Below are 20234 nucleotides of genomic sequence, written 5' to 3'. Positions count from 1 at the left end.
AGCAAATACTTTGCAGAAGAAGACGGAGACGCAGACGAAAGCGGAGACGAAAACGAAAAGGAAAAGGAAAAGGAAAAAGAGGACGCAGACGGAGACGAAGGCGAAGACGAAAACCAAGTCGTTGGCGAATCCCAGCGCCAAAGGCAAAAGCAAGAAAAAAAAAAAAAAAGCAGAAAAAACGGCAACGGAAAGGAGGACACCGTGGAAACGAATGACCACAGCGGGAACTGCAGTTCGCGCGAGGCAGGCACGAAAAATTATACACAGGGCAAAAGAACGGGGACGCTGCATGATGATTCGCGTGCCCCTGTACCCGAGTGGGACTTTGTGAGGAACGGGAGAGGCGACGAAGCTTCTGGCAAAAGCGCAAGGGAAAAACACAGGCGCAGCCATAGAAGCGGTGATAGTGGTTGCAAACGTAGCAACCGCGACCGGCGCAGCCGACGCGACGAAGGCCCTCTCTTGGGTGAAACAATTTTTTTGAGTAACGAAATTGAGGGAGAAAAGTTCCCCTCCGTTTCACAAAACCATAACGCACGTGTTGTGGCCAAGTCAAAAAAGGTTACAATACGAAGTGGTAACCACATCGAAAGTGAAGTCAGCAGGGCACCCCCAAACGATCGTGTGGACAGGGACGCCCACTTTACAAAAAAAATCTCCAGGCAGAGCCATCCTGCAGGAGAACGCACAATGAACAATAATAGTTACTCCCTCCCCGACGCGGAGGACTTTGAGGAGGAAAGCCACCACCCTCAGAAGGAATTCGAACAGAGGGGCAAAAAAAATAAAAAAAAAAATTCAAAGGAAAATGATATGGACGGAAGTTTACCTGAAAGAGAATGTGTCGCAGAAGGGGACCAACGGGGCCATCCCCCGAGTAGCCCCCACGAAAAAGAAGCTGAGAGAAGTACATCCAAATATACACACATAATAGCTAGCTCCCCTCAAAAAAAAAAAAAAAACTCAAGTGAGATTAACGATGAGGCAAGTGTACATGATGAAAAAAAAACGTCTGTCAAGGATAATGTGTATGAAAATTTCATAAGGGAATACCAAAATTTGCAATCCTTGTTTTCGTTTAACAAGGACAAGATGGAGGATGCAAGGGGGAAGGATGACGATGAAGACGATGATGATGAGGAGGAGGAGGAAGAAGAAGAAGAAGAAGAAGAGGAGGAGGGGGAGAAGAAGAAGGAGAACAAGAACAGGGACGGCCCTTTTGGAGGCTCACGCAGTAGAGTATTAGACAGAGATGTGAACGAAAATGTACGTAAAGATTTCTCGTTAAAGAATCACCTCAACACCATGTTAACAACTGATGGGTACACTAACACCAAGGGACACGTACCCCCCCGTGATGCAAACGCAGGTGACAAAGGGGTGGAATCCCTGGAGCAACTCTCATACAGTTTTAACCAATATAATAATACCGAATCTATGGACAAGGTACAAGTTAGAGACGTCCCCGCGAAAGATTCTGTTCGAAGTCGTGGCAAAGGGGTAGGTGCAAACGACGATACGGACAGTACTGGGGTCGTTCCTATTGGAGATAATCAACAAGAGAAAACCCACTCGACTGGAAAAGAAAAGGGAAGCGGGATAAACGAAGCAGTGACACATGCACATGATGTAGAAAAGAATAAGAAGGGACAAAAGTCAGTACCAGATGTGGACGCCTCCGAGGGGGGCGGCGATGGGAAAAAAAAACACACAGAAGGAAGCAACAAACATGTAAGACAAGAATCGAGTGGAGGAAGTGTGCAGAGGATGAAACAAATTGGATATGCGGAGGGTGCCGCGAAGGAGAAGTCAGATTTGTTAGTTTGGAATGACATGGTGAAGGGTGCCGACTTGATGACGCGTGGCGACATGGTGAAGGGTGGAGACTTGGTGAAGGGTGGAGACTTGGTGAAGCGTGGTGACCTGATGCAGCGTGGCGACTTGCTGGCGCTTGGCGATTCGTTCGTGAAGCCCACCCTCTTCAGCAACAAAACGGTGCAAAACGAAAAAGACTATTTTGAATACGAAGCAAACAACTCGAAGAAATTGCTTCACAAAAATATGAGCAACATGTATAGCATGAACGGATCCAACTTAACCTTCAACCAAGATTTTTTTAAAGACATGTTATTGTTAAATGATGAAAAAAAAAAAGAAAAAAAAAAAAAAAAATCAACTAGGCAACACAGTACTTTTGATCAATTTCATGAGCTGTCCTATTTCGCAGATGTGAAAAATGCAAAACATTCAAAGCACCGAAATAACTCCGCTCACCAGGAGGATGAACTTACCAAAAGTTATAGTTTCAAAAGGGACAAGTGGGGGGACAGGAAAAGTAGCAGTGCTGGAAAGAGCATTACAGGGGCGAGCCAGAGCTTCAAGGAGGAAGAAGAAAATGAGGAGGAGGAAGAGGGAGATGAGGATGAAGACGATGATGAAGGGGAGGAAGAGGAGGAGGAGGAAGAAGACGACCAAGTGGGTAGAGGTAGAAAGGGCACAGGGGGGGAAGATGTGGATAAAGAAGAAAGTGATGAGTATGGCGACTATGATGAGGGGGGAGGCGCGGAAGGAGGTGGTGATAGTTTTGATCATGAAGATCTTCACAATGGGGACCACATGGAAAAAACGCAAGGTGCGAGTGGAAGCCACAAAGAGAGAAAGAAGAAAAAAAAACTGCAAGGAGAACTCGCCAAGAAGAGCAAAAGTGGAAAGCTCGAAAAGGTGAAGATTGTCGAGGAGAAGAATAAACTCCACAAACGTAGAAGCACGAGGGATCATAAGAGGAATGGAAGTCGAACCCAAAACAATTCCATTTGCTCACTGGAGGACGATGACTTTTGTGATGATAATGCGGGAGATTTCCCTTACCATAATAGGAGAGGTCGCCATCGCGACGGTGTCATGGGAGATGATCCCCTTGCTGAAAATATTTACATGGACATGCTTCACGACTTACGAGGGGTCAATCTCCATAAGGGGATCCTGGCTTACCCAGATGAAGTGCAGAACCATGATGAAGGAGTAAACGCAGAAAAGGCAAAAAGGAAACGAAAGACTAGTAGAAGAAAAAAAGAAGAGTTGAGGGAAGAATACATGAAGGAGTTCTTTGGTTCAGTCCTGGATAATCAAATGTATAAAAAAAGTCTTAACGGTAAAGACTTTTCTCACCATTTTACTCAACAGGGAGAGGAAGACGGGGAGGAGGAAGGACAAGAAGAACGAAATGATCGACACCACAGGGACGCAAGAGAAAAACGCATGCTCAGGAATATTTCAAAAGCCATTCGAGCGGAAAATATAAACACCGAAATTGAACTGCTGAGAAATGAAATTCTGCAGAAGAAGACATCCAAGGAGAGCCTACCCAGTGGAGAAAAGAAAAAAGGAACACACAAAAGTGGCACCCCTGTTGATATCACACATAGGAAGAAAAAGTCCCACGATAAGGAGGAGGAGAAAAGAACGAGCTTCAAAAGGGGCTCCAGGGGGGACTCCACAGTCGACTACAAGGGGGATTACAAAGCGGACGCCAAGACGGGAAGGCATGCAAGCCATCAAAACACCTTCCATTCCACACACGCCAAGGACGAAGAGGATTACTACACCTTCCACCATGAAAAGAAAAAAAGAGAATCTCACGTAAAAGTGAAAGATGTAAATTTTGAAGAGGATGAAAGATTTAAAAAGTGTAAAAGCAGAAGTAGAGTAGGGGCGAGAGACAGAGTCCACTCCTTTTATGATGAAGCAAGTGGCGTACCTCCAGCACACAGAAATAATAGCAGCAGTGGAGGATTAGCAGTAGGAGGATTGCACCTGAACAAAAGTCTCGAATTTTTTTCGAACAATTTCCTAAGTTTAAAAAGATTAATTGAAAGAAAAAACGCCGACACAAATTACGACCCAAAGAGGGAAGACGATTATGTAGAGAAGGCAGAGGAAGAAGCAGAATTTGATTCAAAAAAAAAAAAAAAAAATTCCTATGATGAGTATGAACATTCACACATGACGAACAACAAAACGGCTAGCCACAAAACTAGCCGAGGACTCAGATTTGATAATTTTTTTGGTCTAAATAAACGAAACAGTGACTCTTTAAATTTTTACCCCAGCTCCATTAAGGAGGATGGCAAAAGTGGAAAGGGCGACCACCGAAAGAAAGGGGCACGCGGAAGGAAGGATAGTGGAGAGCGATTCGATTCTGGGTTCGGCGCGTGGTTTGGCACAGGCTTTGGCGCTGGCTTTGGCTCCGACTCGGGCGGGGAAAACAGAAGAGCGGCCCGGCGAGCGCGCAGGGGTGATGGCGCTGGAGATGGTGCCGCAGATGATGCGGAGGAGGCAGATAGTGTGGGGAATGCAAGTGGTGCAGATGATATGCAGGATGGAAAAGGTGCCGTGGATGGAGAGCGTGGCCACTACACAGATGATCCAGCTGAGGGGGCTAGAAGACGTAGGGGGGAAGAGAAGACCCTTTCTGCGGGAAGAGCGTCGGATGTGGTGACAGACCGTGCAGGTGGTCGTTCGAGTAAGGATGCTCCACGCGACAAGGCCAAAAAGGACGCAACACAGGGACAAAGCGGTGAAGGTCACCAAACTGAGGAACAGGTGCAGAATGAGGAACAAATGCAGAGTGCTGAACACCAGCTGTGGGGTCCGGGAAAGAGTTACAAAAACGTAAAGAATATCTTGCTCTCTCTAGAGTTAAGCAACGAAGACAAAATATATAAAGTCAGGAAAATTTTGTATTATTCCTCAAGTGATGAAAAAAAACTCATGATCAATGAAATTTTAAATACACTTTATGTGTACCCCCAGTTATACGTCGCTTGTATTATCTGCTTATTTTATTTGTTCATCCTAGACAACGAACTGTTCGAAAGAAATTTCAATTCAGAGGACTTGGTTTATTTGTTTAATGATAAAGTTGACTTTAGGTATGCGGAGTGGTTTTTGAAGACATACATTTTTTACAAGTTCAAATTTTCCAGTGGTACCCACTCCAGTGAGTACTACAAGAATTGTGTTAAAAGTGCTGTTGGGAGTGACGGCAAGAGGGGAAGTATTGACGTTGAGGAGGGCGAGTGTAGTGTGGAAGCGGCCCGTGCATCCAAAGGGGAAACAGCCCATGGTGATGAAACGGCGGCGGAAGTGGCAGACAAAGCTGCTACGGATAAGGCTAGTGATAGGGCTAGCGATCGGGTCAGCGATCGCGTTAGTGATAAAGTGAACGGCAGCGTGCGCGAGGGAAATATAAAGGACAAAATGTTTGATGTATTTTTCGAGGGGTACCATTCCAGTGTGGACTCCAGCGACAATTGCTTTTGTGAAAGGAAGAGACACATGGTCAGGGCAGAAAAGGGGGACGCAAACGACCTGTGGAAAAGCATAGATAAGCTCAAGTGTGTTGGATACAAAGAGTGTAAAACGTTACTAAAGTTATGTTTAAAAAATGAAAAACAAAAAAATATTAATCATTTAAAAGCAAGTAAAATACGCAGCTTAGTTATTTCCATCTGGTCCAATATCTACACCTCTCGCCCGAAGAAATCTTTTCTTAAAATAATTTTTAATTGGCTCAATAGCAGGACAGACGATTTAAATAAAAAAAAAAATTTACTTTACTTATTACAAGCAGAGAAAAAGAAAAATGTGCATTTGCAAAAAATTTGTTTCACATACTTTTTGAAGCATATAATTAAATATAAAGAAGAATGTTCAAATGATTTGATTTACTCATTGTACTTGATTGAAGAAAATGAATTAAAAAAATATTCAAGGGAATTTGTAGAAATGAACAAAATCGATGTTAATCAATTTATCTCCATCTGGAATGTCATGTGTATCCTTTTTTGGGACACGAAAAAGATTAATGACTTTGCCTTTTTGCATAAGAGCAAATTTTACTACTATGATTTTATGCTCATTTTTTTTAGGGCTTTTTATGAATATGCGTGTGTCAATAAGGGGATGGAACGTGGTGCACTTTACTTGAAGAAGACCGTACCAGCGGAGGGTGTAGCAGCGACACCGGGAGCGGAAACAACGGATGCCGCTCCTCCACCAAGGAGTACATCCCTGTCCAATTGCTCCTCCAACAAGGACGACACGCAGGAGGATGAGGGAGACGGGTACCTCAACCTGTTCGACCTGGAAAACATAATTAACAATTTCAACTTCGATGATTTTGTTAGCAACGAGATGCGCAGCAACAGCTACTTTGACGCCTTTTTGGGGGGTGGCCCTTCGGCCAGACGACCAGGTACAGGAGAGGCTAATATAGCGGCGAGACCAAAGCTCAACTGTAGCGTAGTTGGAAGCCTCCCGCTGAGCACACTACAAAGTATGGGCACGAATGAAGTTTGCCCAACGGGTGAGCGCTACAGAGGGGTGTTTACCTGCACATCGCATCGGCCATGTAACACCGATGGCGTAGAACGACATCCTTTGCACACCCCGCCTTACACCACACACTTTGCAGAACCCTTCCTCCAAACGGATAAGCCAGTTGAAGCCGCCAGTCAGGGAGGAAGCCCACAGCCGCCCACCTTCGCGCCAAACACCCAGAGAAACGCATACCCAAATGATAACAGCGAAATGGAAAATATACTCCTCTTAGGAATATGCATCAAAATTGTTATATGTAGAATATCTAACCTACTGAATGCTAAATCATGTTTGGAACAATTTAATTATTTTTTAAATAATCACAAGCTAGGGTTCAGGACTTTTAAAAATGCTAATATGGTGTTGGTGTATTTCATCCCCTTTTTTAAGAGGTACTTTTTTCTGTGGAAATTTATTGAGCATGAAATTGACGTAGAGATTATGACCCTCCTTCAGAATATACTTAATGACTTGGAACAAATTCAGGCTTCTTCCCCCATGGGCAGAGCATTTCTTCCTGGTGTCACCACTACGCATCAGCTATGGGGGATGAGCAATCCTCCACGTGTGGGTGATATGACACACGGAAGGAACCTCCATGATCGATGCCCCCAAGAGAGCCTCCCTGAACGCTTCCAGCCCCCCTTTGGAGACAGACCCTACATGAGGAGCAGTACATGCAACTCACAAAACAGGGGAGTGATACCACCTGGAACGGATAAGAAGATAAACAGCTTGGAACATTTTTACGCGAATGGCAAGTTTAATTTATATTCAGATAGGAAGCAGACGATGGGGAGAAGTGGGTTCAATGGAGACAGGACACAGGAGGATGACGCTTTTTTTGCGAGTGGAGGAAGAGGAAGAGGTGATAGGATCCTCCAGAGCAATGGCCACCACCACACTTATAATGACAACCACCATATGGGTAACACGGCCTTAATGAGCGTGACACCGATCAAGGCAACTCTCTGCAGGAGTGAGGACGACACTGATGAAAACTGCATTACATACGATGACATGTTTAAAAATTACGACAGCGAAAATAACTCAGAGGGAAGAGCCTCGTTGGATGAAAATTGTAATGTGAAGGAGTACATAACAAGTTTGCACTTCAACAACCCACTTGAGGAGAAGATCCTTTCAAGGAAGAAGGGTTCCACGTCGCTAGGTGGACAGGAGGAGGATGCTACCCACGGTGACAACATGGAGGAAGAAAATTCTCAGAGTAAGGAAGCAGGTGGAACTGTAGGAGAGACCAGTGGATCGACATGCCCACAAGATTCGAAAGAAGAACTATTTGGGTCGAACCCTATGCGGGTTGGAAATTTCCCCATGGACTCTTCCATCTCGAGGCAAAATTCGTCTAGCCAAAATTATCACATGAATAAGGAGCATAAAAATGGAGGGATGAAGGACTTGCTGCATGGGAAGAAGAGTAGTGAGGGGGGAAATGTTACTGCTATGATGATGCAGTCTGACCCCTTTGCAAGTGAGAACAATGTGATGAAGAAATTTCCATCACTCGGGGTGTTGGAGTCTGAAGATGAAAAGGCAGAGAAGGGACTACACGTGAGCAATGAAAATAGGAAGAGGGAAAGGAAAAAAGAGTCGATGAAAAACAACGCTACTGCAACACGCGATGTAAATGATCCCAATGGCGTCGCCAATCAAACGGAACAGATTGGCACTCACTCGATGAACGGACCCATAAATGAATTCCCGTATGAGAACCCGATGCAAAACAACATGCCCCCGTCAGCTAGTACTAGCACACTGAGTAGAAATATTTGTATCAAAAATAATCCCCTTAATGAAAATTATCAGGAGGTCGATTTCACAACCAGCAGTCTAAGAAGGAAAATCAAATCGAAAAGGGGACAAGGAGAAGGAGGAGGTGGAGGTGCCCCAAAATATCTGATGCTAAAAGTAGATACTTGTGAATTGAACAAAATGACACAGAGTAAATTGAAATTTCCACCTGTTGGGTTGGTGAACTTAGGAAACACATGCTACTTGAATAGCCTCCTGCAAGCCTTATACAGCACTGTCTCGTTCGTGGTGAATTTATATCTTTTTAATATTCGAGGGGATTCCAAGGAGGGAGGAATGGAACACAATTCGAATCCATTTGCAGAGAAGGAGATGTCTACTGCTGTTCTTAACGGAACGAATGCCCAAAAGGGAGCAATGCAAAACGGACTTAGCACCATGGATGGAGTAAATAACGTAAACAATTCAGTGGGGAAAATGAATACGCTTACCAGACTTAACACTCTCTACGGAACAACTCCCATGAATCATGTATTCTTAGCAGAGTCGGAGAAATTTCTACAAGAGTTAAAAAATTTTTACATCATCATGACGACCACGCAGAAGACTTGTGTTTCGCCTGATTCCATATTGGGTCTCCTCCCACATGAACTGAACAATCGCCATCAACAAGACGTTACTGAATTGTTGAGATATATATTCGACCGACTGGGAGGATCGAGTAAAGAATTTCTCCGACTTATATTTTCAGGTGTGCTTGTGCAAAAGGTGCAATGTCAGAAATGTTTTTTTGTTTCGAAAAAGGAGGAAGTCATTCACGATTTGTCATTTCCTGTTCCTGTGAAAGCATCGGAGAAATTATCAATTCAGAAGTTTTTCGACACCTTTGTGAAGAAGGAGAAAATTCATGGGTCCAACAAGTACCGGTGCTCCAAGTGCAACAAGAGGCGGAACGCCCTCAAGTGGAACGAAATCATTTCTCCGCCCTGCCACCTCATCTTGATCCTCAATAGGTAAGGGGCGTTGACGAGCGGTGAAGCGGCGTTAGCCATGTTTGCGGCGAAGGCGTTACGCAGACGTGTAGTTATGCTGCCCCACACCCTTTGTCAATGTTATACACACGTCTTCCACTTCTTCCACTTCCACTCCACTTCATCCCCCGCAGGTACAACTGGTCCTTCAGCTCCAACGAAAAGAAAAAGGTAAAGACGCACGTGAAGGTCAACTCCAAAATAGTGGTAAACAACTTTGATTACAAATTGTATGGAAGCATCATCCACGGAGGTTCGTCTGCCTCCTCGGGCCATTACTACTTCATTGGGAAAAAGTCTGAGCGGGATCCGGAGGACAATAAGAATGACTGGTATCAGATAAACGATTCGGTAATTACAAAGACGAGCTCCAAATCTATAAACAAAATTTCCAAGGACCCTTCCAATGACCATACGCCTTATGTTTTGTTTTACCGTTGCAAGCAGGCACCACCCTCCCCTGCGCTTCACTTCTAGGAGGGGAAGAGGGGGTGTGGCACAACAACACTCGTATTTTACACGCGTGCACATATGTACACGGTATGTGCTTCTTTGTTCCTGTATGCATGCTGTTGTTCCTTCCCTTTTTTTTTTTTGTGGTGTGATTGTACTCGCTTAAGTGTGTGCCAGTAGGGCGGTGGTCGTAGGTACATTGTTGTTGAAATTTGGCTCGTAAATTTTGTGCGTAGTTGGCCTCTGTTCACACATTGCTGTATCCTGATTTGATTTTTTTTTTTTTTTTTTTTTTTTTTTTTATTAATTCCATCCTTTTCCGTTAACATTCTGATGAATTCTTGCAACAACTTTTTACGTCTTGTGAAGCAGCCAAGTGAAAAGGCTCCGTTTTTGCAATTTTTTTTTTTTTTTACCTTTTGCGACACCGATTGGGTGCATGTGTGGTTAGGGACGTGACTTTCCCCCTTTTTTTTTTTTTTACCAAAGCTTTCCACGATGCTGCGTGATGTCTCTGTGAGTGCTCAGCACAACTTCGTAGCTACTTCCTAACCATTCTGTAACGCCGTCGCAGTGGAGTCGTAACGACAATATAATATCAGTACGCTTCGCACACGTTGGTCCCCTTTACAAAGCGGGAGAAAACCTTGACACACCCCCGCGGTAGAGCGACTTTTCCTCTATCTCTCTCTACGCGGGCGATAATGACAAGAGCTCTCATTTTCCGCCGGGGTGAAGAGAAAGGCACACAGGGGACAAAGGATACTTCCAACACGGAGGATAAGTTGGAGGCTACATTTGAGGGTCACGCGGAGGCCACGTGTAGGGGCTGCGCTGCTGGGGGAATTGCGCTAGAGGATCCGCTTTAAGGCGAGTTCGGCTTCGCGCCGCTCCCCCCTCCAAATCTATGTGGCTTTACCGAATGGCCCGAGCGGCGCGCATCACTCACCGCCCCCTTGGGAGGTGCTGCTGCCTGTTGCTCATCCTGGTTGTCATCCTCGCCGCGGTACAGTCCAAGCGAGTGGAACATGGTCTACGGAAGGGTCATCTCCGAGTATCTGATTTTTCCTCAGGGAGGAGGGGGCCCCTCGCAGTGGTGGAAGTTATAAATCGTTGGAGCGTTCCTTTGGAGGGGAAGCAAAAAAAGGGGAAGGGAAAAAATTTCCCAAACTTCTTATCCTTTCTGAATGGCGCGATAAGGAGACCCCCCGAGTGGCGGCTGCGTCAGGAAGGGGGCCAATGCGGCTCCAGTGCATGTGGGGGATGCGGTTGTCCGAAGACGGCGCACAGTGGAGATGTAATACCCAAAGAGGGGGAGAAAATCCTTTACCTTGTAAGTCCCAGAGGTTTCTGCAAAGGGGTCAGCAGAGCGGTTGAAACGGTGGAGGAGTGTCTTCGAATGTTTAAGCCACCAATATATGTAAAGCATAAAATCGTTCACAACGACTTTGTGTGTAAGAAGTTGGAAGAGAAGGGAGCAATCTTTATTGAAGACGTGAATGAAGTGCCCGATGGAAATATTTTAATTTATTCAGCCCATGGAATTAGCCCACAAATTAGAGAACTTGCAAAAAAAAAAAAACTCATCGAAATTGATGCGACGTGTCCTTTAGTTAACAAAGTACATGTATATGTTCAGATGAAAGCAAAGGAAGGATACAAAATTATACTCATCGGTTATAAAAACCATGTGGAGGTAGTCGGTACCTTTAACGAAGCGCCAGACTGTACTTACGTAGTGGAAAATATAAATCAAATAGAAGACTTACCATTCTCGGACAAGGACAAACTGTTTTATGTCACCCAGACTACGTTAAGTATGGATGACTGCGCTTTAATTATAAAGAGACTAAAGGAGAAATTTCCAAACATTGAAACAATTCCAAGTGGATCCATATGCTATGCCACTACGAACAGACAAACGGCATTGAATCAGATTTGTAAGGAGTGCGATCTTACTATCGTTGTTGGAAGTCAGTCATCGTCGAACGCAAAAAAATTAGTGTACTCCTCACAGCTGCGGAACACTCCTGCTGTGTTGATGAACAGTGTAGAAGATTTTGATTTTTCCTCCCTGCGAGATGTTAAGAAGATTGCCCTTACCTCCGCTGCTTCCACTCCTGAGGAACTGACACAGAAGTTTGTTGATGTGCTCACGAAAGAGCCTTACGGATACACGTTGCGCCTGTTCGAGCCTGTCCAGGAGAACGTCCCCAAGTGGAAGCTGCCCAAGAATTTGATGGGCCTTATCGAAGAACGCAGGAAGGAGCAGGACGAGCAGACGTGATGTGATGCGCTGGGGGAGGTAATTTGGCGCTTTCGTGGCGAAAAAGCACATTTACTGTCTACCGTCCCACACACACACAAAGGCTGCTCATTGCGCGTGTGTGTGTGGAGAAAAAAAAAAAAATACCTGTACGTACAGGTAAAAAAGTAAAAAAAACGTATGAACAGTTCATACAAAAAAAAAAAACACTTAACAGTTGCACATCTCTTTCCGAGTGGAACCAACAATGTTTATTTCAATTTAAGTAAAACTGATTTTTTTCCTATCATTTTTGCAAGATGGTTCATCGCATCCGTCGTGGACGCAGACTGCGTAAGGAAAAAAAGGGGCGGTACTACAATCGCGTGAGCTATTTAGCAAGTACTTTCCACACTGCGCTCAAAACATAGCTTTACTTTTTTTAATTGTCAATGATGGATACATGGTGGCGCCAATACTTGACCGACTCGAGGTACTTGTCGCGGTTCAAGTTGATGCCGCTGCCACCTTCACTGATGAGCGTGTTGCGCAGCATGGTGATGGGAGTCATAGGTAGTTCGTAGTCCACGTTTTGCGGCTTAATGCAAATGATGGAGTACAGGCAGTTGGACTTCTTATTAGGTACTGTCTTGGTTTCTTTATTCTCCTTTTCGATCTGTTCCCTGGAATACAAAATAAGATCCAGGTACTTGGCCTTGATGATGTCCTTCACATCCTTCTTTGAGATCCACCTTATCAGTACAGGCAATTCATTATCCCTCCTAGATATGTAATCGGTTTTTATGAGGTCCCTATTCTTGTTGTTAATTTCAATTGTCTCCACTGTTGCCTCTGTAAAATTTTCAATAAATATATGCTTACAAAAACCAGCATACCCTGGTACTACTTTAATTTTTTTTTGCCGTATCAGTTCATTTACCTTTTCAATGAACTCATTTTTATCGTAAGGTATAAATGAACAGGACTTCTTCGTCTTATCAAATTGCTTATAACAGAACTCATCCAGATCTACCTGACAGAACTCCATTTCTCCTTCTGTGAAATTTGTTTGTGAATGGTATGTTTTGTTCAGCTGTACGAGGGCTCTTCTTGTGTGTTCGTACTGGGGCGAGTTGTTCCTCTTCGTTGAAAAGTGGCTCACGGGGGAAGGCACATATCCCAACAGGGGCCGTGCGAGGTGGCGATGGACCGCACGTGGATGTGTCACACGGGGAACCCACAACAACGACTGCGTTGGAGAAGGGCGTCCCAGTAACAACCCCTGCGCAGCCGCACTCAACAGGCGCATACCTCTTTCTTTCCTTCTTTTTCTTCCTTTTTTTTTTTTGTTCTTCCTTTTTATCACTGGCGGGGGGTAGATGCAACGATGAGGGGATCACTTCGAACAGCGGGCACTTTTAAAGGTCACCAAAAAAATGTACTATCTACACAAGGAGGGAATTCTTTCGGAGACTCTGGATGAACGAAATTGGATAAGGCTTTCACCCCGCGGAAAAAAAACTTTGCACCGGGTGCGCATGGGGGCGTAGCGTAGGATGTGGGGATCCGGTACGCTCGACCCCCCTCCACAGATCCACACTTGTACCCCCAGGCACAAAAACAGGTCAGCCACCTCTCGCAGGAGCAAAACAACCTACCCGTAAGTGGGCCATTCTTTATAATGGGTGTTGTGTCCTCGCTTCCATGAATACCTGCAAACCCCTTTTTTTTTTTTTTTTTTTTTTGTTGTTGTTTCCCCCCAGTCATTCCACTACCCTATTATGAGCCCAATGGCGAACCTCAGTGAACACACCCAGTTGATGCGTAAGAAAACCCACTTCTACAATGAAGCGCGCATCCCCGGTGAGCAGCGCCCTCAAGCGTGCCACCAACGCCATCGTCCCGCCCACCCGCAGGAGGGGTAGAAGCGGGGGAAGCATCGGGACGAGCAGACGCGGCATAGAGGGACGCTACTTCTTCTCAACCAAACGGATCTGCCACCCCACCGGGGGGAAAGCGGATGTCCCCAAATTTGCAACATGTGACCCTCCCCCCTACAACCCACGATGTCGGGATACACTCTCCTCCCATTGTGACCTCACAAAGAAAAAGAAAAAATGGGACGCAACAAAGGACAAGGCAACCGATTTAAAAAAAAGTAACGTAATAAACCTCATCAATGGAGTTAAGCAGATTGAGGAACGAAACAGCAGTGCAATTGTGGATCTGCTAGTCAGCATAATTCTACAAGTTCGATACGATGAGGGGAGTATCACCAGAATGAAGGAAAAACACACCATCGGCTTCATTTGGGCCATGGCCAAAATTGTTAATCTTATGGAGAAGAAAAAACTGATGAGTGAACAGGTGGTCTTAAATTGGAAGGCTCTCTTTATCTACTTCGCACACATGTATATGCGGCGTGCTATGCATTTGGGGGGGTCCCAAAGTAATGACGTGGACGTGCGGCAGTATGTCTCCTCCGTTCTTTCGCTCCGGATGGGGGAAGCCGACTTGGTGAAATTGTCCACCTCAGCGTTGTGCAATGCGAGCGGGTTTGCCAAGTATCTTTTCGATTGGGGAAGGAAGAGGCACGGGGTGGGACATCGTCCAGTAGGGGAACCCCCCCGAGTGGCGACGGAAACCACCTCCCCGAACGACCTCTTCCGAATTTTCAACTCCTCTTCTATTAACCAAATGGTTACCTCTGTGCAGAGGTACACCCTGCAGAGAATTGAACGCCACCCATTGGACATAAAAACAATCCTGAACTTCCTCGAAATGGCAAGCCGAAATTGGGAAGGAAAATTCAAAGACGCGATAATAGAAGTGCTGTTGAAAAAGATCGAGGCCCCCCCAAATGAGATCCATAATTTTACCATCTTCAAATTGTGCCGGTTTTTAAATCTGAAAGTGAATTATGGTCTTCAGAAGGGGACAAGGGAAGAGGCACACCTTGCGGTCATCATGGACTTGCTTTTGCGTGGACAGACTTACCCTGTTGGCCTTCCCCCCCAAGGGGGTGCTCCCCACGAAGGTGATACCCGCGAAGGGGCTGCCTACCCAGGTGCTGCTTACGAACGGAGAGGCAACCCCCTCGCTGCTAACACATTGGTTAAGAAGGAAAGGCCAGGCCCATGTAGTACATGGCTCGTTGACGCTAACGAACGAGATTTGTCCTCCCTTGTGAGGGACTTCTCCAGATTAGCAGTCCGGAATAATCAGCTGTACAGATTGCTCGTTGATTGTTTTCTCCTCAAATTGGGTTGTGGACCTAATCCCCACAGGAGTTACACAACGAAAGAAGAAAAACAGAAGAGGGATATTCAGCACACAGCCACAAGCATGAAAATAGCAACCACTGAGGAGGTGCGAAATTGGGTGGACATTTTGGTGGGGCTAGCTAATGCCAACTACCACTACGATCCCTTTGTCCAGTGTTTTATTCAAAGGATGGTCATAAAAAAAGGAAACCTTTTCTTCACCCTAAATAACATGCCCAATGTTGTTCTGTCCTTGAGAAGCTTACTCTCCCTGGGGTATGACCAAATGAATACCCTGTCCCACTTTTTCGATTTTGTAAACAGCAATTTTAGGCATGTGCAGATGAAACAACTGATCATGGTTTTTTATTCAACATATTGCTACATTGTGCAGAGGTATACCCTGGCGAGTGTGAAGTATGTCGGGGCTGGAAATATGCTTTTCTGCGTGCCGGGAGGAAGCATCGGTGGGAAACTTAGTGTTGCGACAGGTGCGGGGAGTGACCCACGTGGACCCCAATTTTGCGCGTGGAAGGAGATTCCCCTGACCGACGTGCCGCCCCAACGAACGTCACACACATTGACCAGCAGCGATGCGTGTGACTCCTCCCCACGTGAACAACTCGAAGCAGCCAAGACACACCTGTTCCAGCACCTGCACAAATTGGAACGAGCCATATTGTACAGAAAGAACGAAATCGACTCCATGCAAGGGTTGGTTAATTTTTTCTTCGCTCTCTCCAGCACCATAAACACGTTATCGGTTGAACTGTACGACTTTTTTTATCAGTCCTTTTGGCGCATACTAAAAGGGGGGGAGGTGAGAAAGAGTGGGAAAGCTGCAGAAGGGCCAAATAATGTAGAGGACAAGATAAAGGTCCAAACTGTTGTTCAGATTTGCCTGCTACACTACAAAAACAACGTGGTGAACAAGACCCTGCTTTTGTATTTGCTCCCCATTCTGGAGACCCTCCCGCACGTGGATATTCACTCTCTGTACCCCATCACGTTTGTATGTTGCCACTTCAATATAATAACCATGAGCTTTTTGAAGTTTGCCTTGCGAATACTTCTGGGGGACATGGGCAAGGGGGAAACTCAACAGGAAGCTTCCAATTGTGCTAATTGGGTTTATGAAGCTAATGGTGATAAATGTGCTGGCGCTAGACATCACATCGGAAACGACCATTATTCCCACTTTGGGGAAGAGTCAAATAGGTCTAGCGGCTGTATAGAAGACCCCCCTACTGGAAGAAGAAACACAGCAGAAATGGAACACCTGTATAGTAACCATCAACAGGACACAGTCAACAAAGTCGCCAAGTGCGCGTGGTCCCTACTCTTAAGTAGCGCCTTCCTGGAGAGCTCCATAACCACCTTTGCCAAAATGTGCATCTTGTTAAGGAGAACATTTTCCAGCAAAGTAGATTGGAGAGAGGAGGACTACAACATGCTGAATCAAATGTTAGTGTGTTTAAATATGTATTACAAGAAAAACAAAGAAAATTTTCATTTAAAGAAAGGACAACTTCGCATCCCCACCTCTTTTTATATACCCTATTGTGTAGTTAAAGAAACGGTGACAAGGAACAAAATGTCTTTCCAACAAAAAGTACACATGTCCAGTTTTCAGTACAAACTTTGTGAATATTTGAAGAAGAAAAAAATTATGTACAAGTCAGAATATTTCTTGAAGCGCGGATTTGTGGTGGATTTTTTGGTCCTCAAAAAAGGAGAACCACATCTTGTGCTCGAGGTGGACGGGATTTACCATTACAACATGTCAACCGATGAGAACAACTACGAGATTGAACATAACGGCATGCGCTTGTGCAAAAATGGAAGGACACAGTTCCGCAATAACGTGCTGCAAGTACTGTACGACTTGGAATTTGTGTGCGTCCCCTGGTTTTTCTTTCTGCAGTCCAGGTCGTTCCAGCGCCTGGAGGGGTTGCTCTCTGGGAAGCCATAGGGTTTGCGCGGCGTGTTACGAGGGAGGTAGCGTTAACGCGCTGATGTGACAGTGAAGCGGCATCGATGTCGCATTAGGGAAGCCTCTACGGCGCAGCAAGCGTGCTCTGTTTCGCCCCCTCGCGTTGTGCAGAGGGATGTCGCTCGAAAATGCCGCATCCTTCGTTATGTTACTTATGCCAGTTGTGGCAGTAATGCCTGTTTTACCTTTTTTTGTCTGATTCGTCTTCTTTGCCTGGTTTACCAGTTTTGTTCCCCTTTCTTCACCGTTCTTTCCTTTTTCGCCTTTTTTTCGTGCTCAAATGAACCGTCATCCAGTGGGCCCCACGTGGAACCCCGCTTTGAGTTAAAATTCCTCATCCTAGTGTACATCCCACAATCGTAAAAAGAAAAAACATACCGCATCAATCCCATATTGGCGCGGTCCAGTAGACCATCTAATGGGCACCTTGGACATGGATAGCTTTCACTCTGACGAGGTAGCCATTTTGCAAAAAAAAAAAAAAAAAAAAATTACATTGAATTGGATTGCCTTTTTCTGACTTGTTCAGGTAAAAACGTGCTCTTTTTTTTTTTTTTTTTGCCACATTGCACACACAAATTGGTGAGCACAGGGAAGGTACAAATGAGTGCGTCTTCCCCGTCTCCACTTTTGGAAGGACCAATTTGTTGCACTCGTTCCGAAGGCAGGGAGTGCCAGCCGAACAGGCGGACACACAAAGTGTACAAGTAAGATAAGGAACCAGTGGGGAAAACCAAACCCGATGGTCACGAACACATATAGGGAGGGGAAAGTCAAAAATGGAGGAATCAAGCAAGAAGACGAAAAGAAAGGGGGCGGTGGAAAACTTCATTAGGAAAGGCGTAGACATTAGCAAATTTTCGACTAGGAAAAAATATGCCCTGTTGATGTTGTTCTGTGTGTACATAATGACCTGCGTAGGGATATTTTTTAACTGGATTTCTTTGTCCGACTTTTTTTATCACGGAAATGTGTACATAGACGATTGCAACAGTGTGCGCTTGGTAGGGAGAAAAAACTGGGAGGGTAAATCATACAGTTGTAAAGAACAGGACAAGAGAGTGCAAGCCTTATACCCAATTATCCTGTGCTCAAATTTTATCATGTCAGCCATATCTGGTGTATTTTTTGATTATTTTGGACCCAAAATAACAGCGTTAATTGGGCACACCTTTAACATCATTTCGTGGATTTTAATTGGGTTACAAAAAGAAGGCAAAAATAACACCATCATTTTTGGAGCAATATTTTTGGGGCTCTCTTCCGACTCCTCCTACATACCAATTCTTAGTTTAATTTACTTATTCGAAGAAAATCATACCATGTATACTGTCATTTTGGGATGCTGTGCTTCTTTAAGTTTTAGCATGCCCATATTTTTGGACATGTTCACCTCGCCAAATGACGCTCAGTCGTTTCAGCTAATTTGCTTACTATATTGTGCGATCATTTTGGTTCCCTTTTTCTTTGTCCTTTTGATTTTTTTGCCCCTGAATCATATAAGCGGTGGGGAGCCCGTTGTGGAAGAAGTCCAGCGGAGTCACAACCAGACGATGGAGGAGTTGGAGGGGTACGTCGTGTCCGGCGTGCAGCCCATGGATGACCCTGTTGACGGCCCATATGATAGTCCCTGCGCGAGCCAGGTTGACCAACTTAGTCTGCACCGTGGAAGCCACGCAACGGATGAAGCACTTGTTCCCCTCTATGTAGAATACGAACATGAGCTGGAAGGAGAAAACAACACCCTACGCGAGTTGATGATCGAAAGGGTCTTCACCTCATCATCCTTTAACTTATCCTCCCCAAATGGGTGCGTACTGAGGAAGGTTGGCACACATACATCAAGCAATTTGACCAACAGGGAAAAGGGCTCCAATGATGTATTTTCACAAAAGGGGGGGGCTTCTCTCATTATGGATGGAGGTTGCGCCCTCAATTCCTCCGTCCAAGGGGGCATATCAAATGAGAATGAAGTAATTCATTTAGATGAGAAGCTAAACAAAAATGTGGACCACAAGAGTATCTGTAAAAATATTACAACACCTACCCAGTGTAAAGAAACAGGAGCGAATTTCTTCTCCATCAGATACCTCAGCATATGCTACTACTTCACCATATACAATTTATCGCTAGTAAATTATAACGAGTGTGCAAAGTTATTTTTTGCAGATTATTCAGATGTGCAGGAGGTTCTAAAGATATTCGGACCGCTATCAGTGATTTCCTGTGCAGCCTTCGGTTTCCTCATTCGCAAGTTTCACATCCTTATTCTTATACTATCCCTTCTCATGAGCAGTCTGTTCATGTATCTTTTTGCCACAATGAGGGGTAAATTGTTTGCCTACTTAAGTACGCTGTTCTACCTCATAGTAACAGGGTGCTATACGACACAACTCTATTGCTACATCCAGCTGATGTTTCCAAAACGTCATTTTGGGAAAATCGCAGGCACCACCAGCATGATCAGCGGGTTGCTTTCCCTTCTGAACATACCCATTTATAATTATTTCATCGTGGACTATAGCAACAGTGACCCCAACCCGTTTGCCTATATTGTGATTGCTCTCTTGGCGTCCACTTCCCCCTTGCTCCTCCTTACTTACAGAAGAGCCACTCGGGGGGATGCGTCAACGTAAGGGTGGTAGCGTGGTGGCGTGAAACGGTGAACGTGTGAACAATAATCTCCATCGTAACTGCAACCAAGAGGGGGGGGCAATACACCCTTTTCAGGAACAACCTCTAATTGTTCTCCCTAACGCAAAGGCGCAAAGTGGTGTGAGAAATGTTTTGAGGGAAAGACAAAAAAAAAAAAAAAAAAAAAAAAAAAAAAAAAAAAAGGGCAAATAGTTTTATACCGTTTGTATGTTTCCTCCAAGACGGGAAGTTGCAAAATTGGAGTGACCGCCTCCTTTTGTGAAAGGACACATGTGTACGCGGGCTGCTACATTTCATGGTGGGGAGTTGCCTTCCCATTTTGCAAATCCCTTTGAATAGCCATACCGATCGACATATATGTGCTGCCCCAAAGAAAAATGGATAAATGGAAAAGTTTAGGGAAGCCCGTGTGTTGTTGTGACTTTTTTTTTTTTTTTTTT

At 45.0% G+C, this 20234-nt stretch overlaps 5 protein-coding genes across 5 annotated transcripts in view; 4 read left to right on the top strand and 1 right to left on the bottom strand.

The window, feature by feature from the left end:
* Positions 1–9662, top strand: part of AK88_01090 (uncharacterized protein) — a gene marked incomplete at both ends in the record, with an annotated part of 11934 nt that extends 2272 nt beyond the window's left edge. Inside the window, 3 exons of the mRNA XM_012478728.1 lie at positions 17–6367; positions 6476–9167; positions 9320–9662. Coding sequence (XP_012334151.1) covers positions 17–6367; positions 6476–9167; positions 9320–9662 — 9386 coding nt within the window. The remainder of the gene's footprint in view (positions 1–16; positions 6368–6475; positions 9168–9319) is intronic.
* A 680-nt stretch (positions 9663–10342) lies between these two features.
* Positions 10343–11925, top strand: AK88_01089 (4-hydroxy-3-methylbut-2-enyl diphosphate reductase; the record flags this gene model as incomplete). The annotated part of the gene is made up of 2 exons (XM_012478727.1): positions 10343–10422; positions 10602–11925. The coding sequence occupies 2 exons, from the start codon at positions 10343–10345 to the stop codon at positions 11923–11925; spliced, it is 1404 nt and encodes a 467-aa protein (XP_012334150.1).
* A 400-nt stretch (positions 11926–12325) lies between these two features.
* On the bottom strand, positions 12326–12931 carry AK88_01088 (uncharacterized protein; the record flags this gene model as incomplete). Its single annotated transcript, XM_012478726.1, has 1 exon — positions 12326–12931. One exon carries the CDS (start codon positions 12929–12931, stop codon positions 12326–12328), a length of 606 nt encoding a protein of 201 aa, XP_012334149.1.
* A 797-nt stretch (positions 12932–13728) lies between these two features.
* On the top strand, positions 13729–17118 carry AK88_01087 (uncharacterized protein; the record flags this gene model as incomplete). Its single annotated transcript, XM_012478725.1, has 1 exon — positions 13729–17118. The coding sequence occupies one exon, from the start codon at positions 13729–13731 to the stop codon at positions 17116–17118; it is 3390 nt and encodes a 1129-aa protein (XP_012334148.1).
* Positions 17119–17918: 800 nt separating this feature from the next.
* Positions 17919–19775, top strand: AK88_01086 (uncharacterized protein; the record flags this gene model as incomplete). The annotated part of the gene is made up of 1 exon (XM_012478724.1): positions 17919–19775. One exon carries the CDS (start codon positions 17919–17921, stop codon positions 19773–19775), a length of 1857 nt encoding a protein of 618 aa, XP_012334147.1.
* Between the last annotated feature and the right edge of the window lie 459 nt (positions 19776–20234).

This window comes from Plasmodium fragile (genome assembly GCF_000956335.1).
Source record: "Plasmodium fragile strain nilgiri unplaced genomic scaffold supercont1.9, whole genome shotgun sequence".
In the NCBI taxonomy this organism is placed as follows: Eukaryota; Apicomplexa; class Aconoidasida; order Haemosporida; family Plasmodiidae; genus Plasmodium; species Plasmodium fragile.
This window is presented reverse-complemented; position numbering and strand designations above follow the sequence as displayed.